This window comes from Thalia democratica, chromosome 5 (assembly GCF_965202585.1).
Source record: "Thalia democratica chromosome 5, ktThaDemo2.hap1.1, whole genome shotgun sequence".
Lineage (NCBI taxonomy): Eukaryota > Metazoa > Chordata > Thaliacea > Salpida > Salpidae > Thalia > Thalia democratica.
In genome coordinates this window covers 3,751,751-3,757,551 of record NC_139169.1, presented here as the reverse complement: position 1 = coordinate 3,757,551, position 5,801 = coordinate 3,751,751, and the positions used below count along the sequence as shown (strand labels likewise).

Below are 5,801 nucleotides of genomic sequence, written 5' to 3'. Positions count from 1 at the left end.
ATTTGTTGTGGACAAGACTTTAAAATGTATATAGGTGATTTGCGACTTGATGACCGAAAAGGTTTTTTGTACACCGGGTCCTAAGATCAAATATTTTTACCATTTTTTTGTTTTTTATTAAATAACCAATTTAGAGTCTTTTTAATCAAAATAAAAAAATTGTGAATTTTGTTTTTATATTTTAAATAACAGTTTAGATATAAGTTAAGTACAAGTAATATATTGGTTTGCTGGAATAGAACAAGCTATATTGTTAAGAAAGAATTAAAAGCATAAGTTTTTTATTATTTTTTAAGCTGTATAAAAACTGATAATTTATAAATTTATACAAGTATAAGCCTTCAGATAAAAAAGTATTAAACATAGTTAAAAAAACAGATTAACATTTCTAAAAAGTTTAAAATCTAAACTTATAAAATACTCATAGTATTCAAAAATAATAATTAAAAAAACTCAGAAGAGTTTTAAAACAACATTTTAAAAATACAATGTGAAACAACTATCAGATATTGCATCTTAGTTATACAGGTAGTTTTAATAAAAACAACACAATATAAACATATGGGAAAACAGTTTTCTTCTATGCTTAAATACGCTTATCAGTGGGACAATAATAATGATTATGATATTGATGAAAACACTATGAAAAAAGAAATGAAAAAATCAAAAGAGAACTCAGTTGTAATTTTATTTGATTCAGAAAGTTATAAAACTGATGAAAGCTTAGATAAGCTTGTTGATAGTTTTGCTTACTTGAAAATTAAAAGTAATCTGAAACAGCTTAAAAACAATAAAAATGTTCTTACTCTTACAAATTTATCTAAAGCTGGTTTTAAAACTTTACTTAATCTAGCAACTAACGGTAAGTCTTAATTTAAAATATATTTGGCTTTTATACTTAGAGCTTTTGCTTATGTTTTTTCAAAAATCTTAAGATCATCATCAAGTTTTTATAAATATTACGTTTAATACTTTGTAGGTATAGAAGAAATAATATATAAGAAGAAATTTTTATTAAATTTTTTACTGCAACAGTATATATTAAATGAAGATACTTCAACATTTTATAAACTAAGATATGAAGATTTATTTGATATATTGTCTTGTGAAGAACTGCAAATAAGTTCAGAGTTGGAACTTTTTAATGCAGCAGTCGATTGGATAAACTACAATATAATTGCAAGGAGTAAACACATGAAAACTTTTCTAAAATTAATAAGGCTACCTTTGCTGACCACTGAAATATTAACAGACATCATAAAATGTAATAAGCTTTGCAAAGACAGTCTTGATTGTAGAAGAATTGTTAATAACGCCATCAAAAGTAAAAATAATTGTAGAGACAAAGCAGCGAATTTACAATTTCAAAATCGCTTTTACAGTTGTGAATTTGAAACAAAAAAATTAATGTTTATCGGAGGAACGTTTTCTCACAGCTCCGATTTAGTACAAACTGGTATAGAATACGAACTTGACAAACCAATGGCCACGGAATTTATCGAAACAAGTAAAATGTTAGAACAACGACGTTTCTGCAAAGCTGCTGTAATTGGTTCAAAAGTATACTGTTTCGGTGGGATAGATTCTAAAGGAGAAAATCTAAACTCTGTTGAAGTTTACTGTAGGAAATCAAATACATGGACTTTAACAGCTCCTCTACCAGATTTAAACACCTATTTTGTTTGTGTTTGTTCTTTTATGAATAAAATTTACTTTTTTGGAGGTTTTGGCTACTATAATTGGGTTTATGATCCATTTAAAGATAATTGGTCGAAAATATTAAACATAAATGTTATAAGATTTGACTGTTCTTGTGTAGTTTTCCAAGGTCAATGCGTTGTCTTAGGAGGTCAAAATTTTTCTGGTAAAATCTTTAAAACTGTTGAGTCGTATGACCACTACCTCGACAAATGGTCATTTCTTTCAGATATGCAAGTTGCTAGGCGTTGTCCAGGTGTTGTTACAAAAGGAAACAAAATGTTTGTTATTAGTGGATCTGATCTCAAAAGTAAGTCAATTAGAACATCTGAAGTTTATGATTCAATATCACAAAAGTTTGCTTTTATTGCAAGTATTTCCAAAATACCATGGTCAACTAATTTATTTTGTACTCACTCTTACGATAACAAAATTATTGTAATTATTTGTAGCCGCTATTACATATACAATATAAATACCAACAGTTGGTCTGATAATTGTTTTCTAAAATCTGATAATAGAATATTTGGTTATTCTTGTGTAGATTTGAGCAAACTTATTAAGTGAAAGTTTTAGTAAATGTTATCTAAGACTTTTTCTAACTAACTATCTAAAATTTACTTTCTAATTTCATGTTATTAACAAGTTTAAATAAAAAGACTAACTTTAATTTACAAAATTGAAAATGTTTGTTTTGATTAAATTTTGTTAATTATTTTTGTAAATATTTTGCTTATTGTTTTAATTTAAATCTTATGCTTTAAAATTACAGTGTACCATGCGCCATAGCGCAACATTTTTGATCGCCAAATTCTTTATAATGTTCAATAAAATTTCAGTAGCCAGTTAAGTGTTTTTATTTACCGTAGTTTAAAAGTTTCACTGACGTAATTTTTAAAACGAAAAACTTGAGCACGAATTTATCAAGCTTTCACAAGTATTATGTAAAGTTATAAATATTGTTTTCATTGCCTTTGATTGTTAGGTTATGACAATATAAAAATATTTTAGGTTATGAACGTTGGTGTCTGATGAATTCTTACTTTGTTCCAATAAGATTTACATGTAGCCAACTAGTATGGCTAAATATTCTGTAATTTTACCAAAACAAATTAAAACTATAATATTTTAATTGCTTGTTATGATTATTAAATTAAAATTATGTTGTTTTTATTATTTATATTAAGTTTTACTTGGGTGTCTTGTCTAGCTAAATATTTTAATTACGTACATCTTTTGTTTAGTAATATACTTGCTCATTTATTCAGTTTTTTTCTGTTTTCAACTACCACAAAAGTCAAAACTATATTTATAAAACGGCGAGTCTTAATTGCTATAGTTATTGAAACTATAATCATTAAGACAACTCTGGTTTTCAAGAATTGAAATACTAACTAAAATAGTATATTTTTAAGTATATTTGAAATTATTTTTATTGACTAAAACACTGTTTAACTTGCTGGATTTAAAAAACTTATTTAGTTGCTGTTCTATCATTTTTACATTTATAACCTTTTCATTCTGTTTCTAAAATAAAGTTACTAGAATAATAGATAAATTATAATAATCTTTGACATCACTAGTTTTATTTACTCTGTATAGATTTTATTTTTCTCGAAAATTTTAGGATATCTTAGTTTTAAAACACTATAGTCATAAATTTTTTATGATTTATTTGAAAGATAAAAGTTTAAATGCGTTTATGTTGACTTACTTAACTTGAAGACTTTAATATAACCTAGGCTACCTCAGGCTAAATCACAGTTTAATCTACAGTTAAATTGTACTTTTTAATTTAAATAAATTGTAAATACTGTTTTCATATATGAAGTGAATTTGATTTTATATTAAACTGTTGATAATCCAGCTTGTTTAAAAAAAATTAGTGTTATTTTTTTTTATTCTGCTTATTTTTTTAGGCTTAAAGAAGTTTTTTTTTGCTTTTTATTTGTTGTAACCTTGTCTAAGACAATCTTATGAATCTGTTAATTAATATAAGAAGGTTGTTTCCCACTCAAGTAACTCGGATAGTTTGAAATTTTTATAAAAAAAATAAATATGATTTTGAAACACTCAATAGAATTAGAGCATGCTCAGGCTAGCTCAGGGGTCGGCAAACTGCGGCCCGATAGCATGTAAACATGGCCCGCTGAACATGAATATTTGAAAAGTTATTTTTTTTTCGATAAATTTGTTTTATTTTGTTAATATTTTTTAGTATACCTGCATAATATTTTATAACAAAAAAATGAATTTACTGATTTAGATTAGAAATTTTAAAAAGACGTATTAGCATTCGACCAGTGATTTTCTATCAGTTTTATAATAACTTTCTTACTACAACAGAAAGTTATTAGCTGAAAAAAGAGTTTGAGGAGTGCTTTGATTCAGTAAGTTTTTTTATATAACACTTATTTAGTAAAGAAAATAAACGCAAACGTTTTTCATTGCACACAAAAGTAATGCATAGTAGTTAACTAAAATATAATTTCTTTAACATTTAAGTACTTTGTTTAACATGTAAGTCATACCTAAGTTTCTTATAATCTTGTTTTGTCACTATAAGCTGTATTTGAGCTTACACAAAAACTTTTAAAAAAACATAAAATAAAAATTTAGGTTTAATATATTTTGATTTGTAGAAGCTTTCTGTGCACTTTACTAATTCCTATGCACATTGACGTACAGAGATGTTTTTAACCATTTTTTAAATATTTTTTTTTCAATGTTAACTTAGTTACTCTTTAGTTTAAGTACAATTTGTTATTATCATTGGTATAAGATATTATATCTAAGTGTGTACACAGATTAATTTAAAACAGTATATATCACATAAATTAAAATTATATTTTACAAGGTATAAATTCTAATATTTTTAAACGAAATTTCTAAAATGTAAGTATTGCTTCTTAAAAACTAAAAGCAAGCTTTAGTGTAAAAATTTTTGCATTTACTGTCAATGAAAGTGCACTATCAAAAGAAAATGTCAGAAATATAAGAATGTGAGATAAAAATGTAATAAATATTGCCTAAGAACTAAAAGGTTATGTATACAAGTAAAACTTGTTTGGGTAAAGTACTGTCTTGGTCTTATTTTACTGTTGCCTAAAAGGCTGGTGATTCTTTACTTGAGGATTCAATGTAAAGTTATAATGTAGTGTACCACCACACTAAAATCTTTATTATATTTAAACTTAATTTACATCAAAATGGTACTTAAGGGTATTCTATACTACTTATAAAACTAGGCATGACTTTTTGAGGATATATTTTATATCAAAAAACATATCAAACACTAAAAAATAAAAAAATAAACACCATATTCATAAAATTCTTTAAAAGTAATGAAAACGTTTACAAAAGAACTAAATCTAACAGGAATATACTATAACAATGTATAATTAAATTTAGAATTAACTACTTGGAATTAAAATCAAAAATTTGATTATAAGTAAAAAATATTACTTATAAAAGAACCTCACAATAGACAATATAAAAAGAGATAAGTTCAGTTTTGGAACTCATCAAGAAGGTCTTGACTAGTATATAACTGCAATTACATTGGCTGGTTTATGTAGCTATCTCTTTAAATGTAAACTTTCTTAAGATAAACTTGCTTTCTGGTTGGCTGATTTTATTTATTTTGGTGTTCAACTAAATGGAGCAGGAGTGAAACTGGTATTCTATTACAAGGTCAGTTTTGCCCAAAGACAATTTTGGACGAAGAATCTTTTATACAAATGACTATTTGATAATTCTCAACTATTTCTCACTATTTGGCACGATGATAAAGTAAATGATAGTTTTAAAAAAAGTTAATTGGTAAAATAAAAACTACTAACCAAAATAAGGGTTAAAGGTAACAGTGATAGAGAAAACAAAAAGATAATTAAAAATAAAATTTTGATTTCAAAGTCAAATCTTATTTCATTATTTGTTTAGCTGTCAAAATTGCACGAGCGTACAAAATTGCACAAGGGTACAAAATTGCATATAAACACTTTTGCACGAAGAGATAACATTGCACGAGCAGACTATTCTGCAAGGAGACATTTTTGCACGGGTTAAATAATTGTTTTTATTTAAATTTAATGCATTTTTTA

General features: G+C 25.4%; 1 protein-coding gene across 1 annotated transcript; it reads left to right on the top strand.

Annotated features, from left to right (window-relative positions):
- The first annotated feature begins 561 nt into the window (after positions 1-561).
- Positions 562-5,241, top strand: LOC145835632 (kelch-like protein 12). Its single transcript, XM_082943307.1, has 3 exons — positions 562-681; positions 1,036-2,008; positions 5,186-5,241. Exons 1-3 carry the CDS (start codon positions 562-564, stop codon positions 5,239-5,241), a joined length of 1,149 nt encoding a protein of 382 aa, XP_082799433.1.
- Positions 5,242-5,801: the final 560 nt, after the last annotated feature.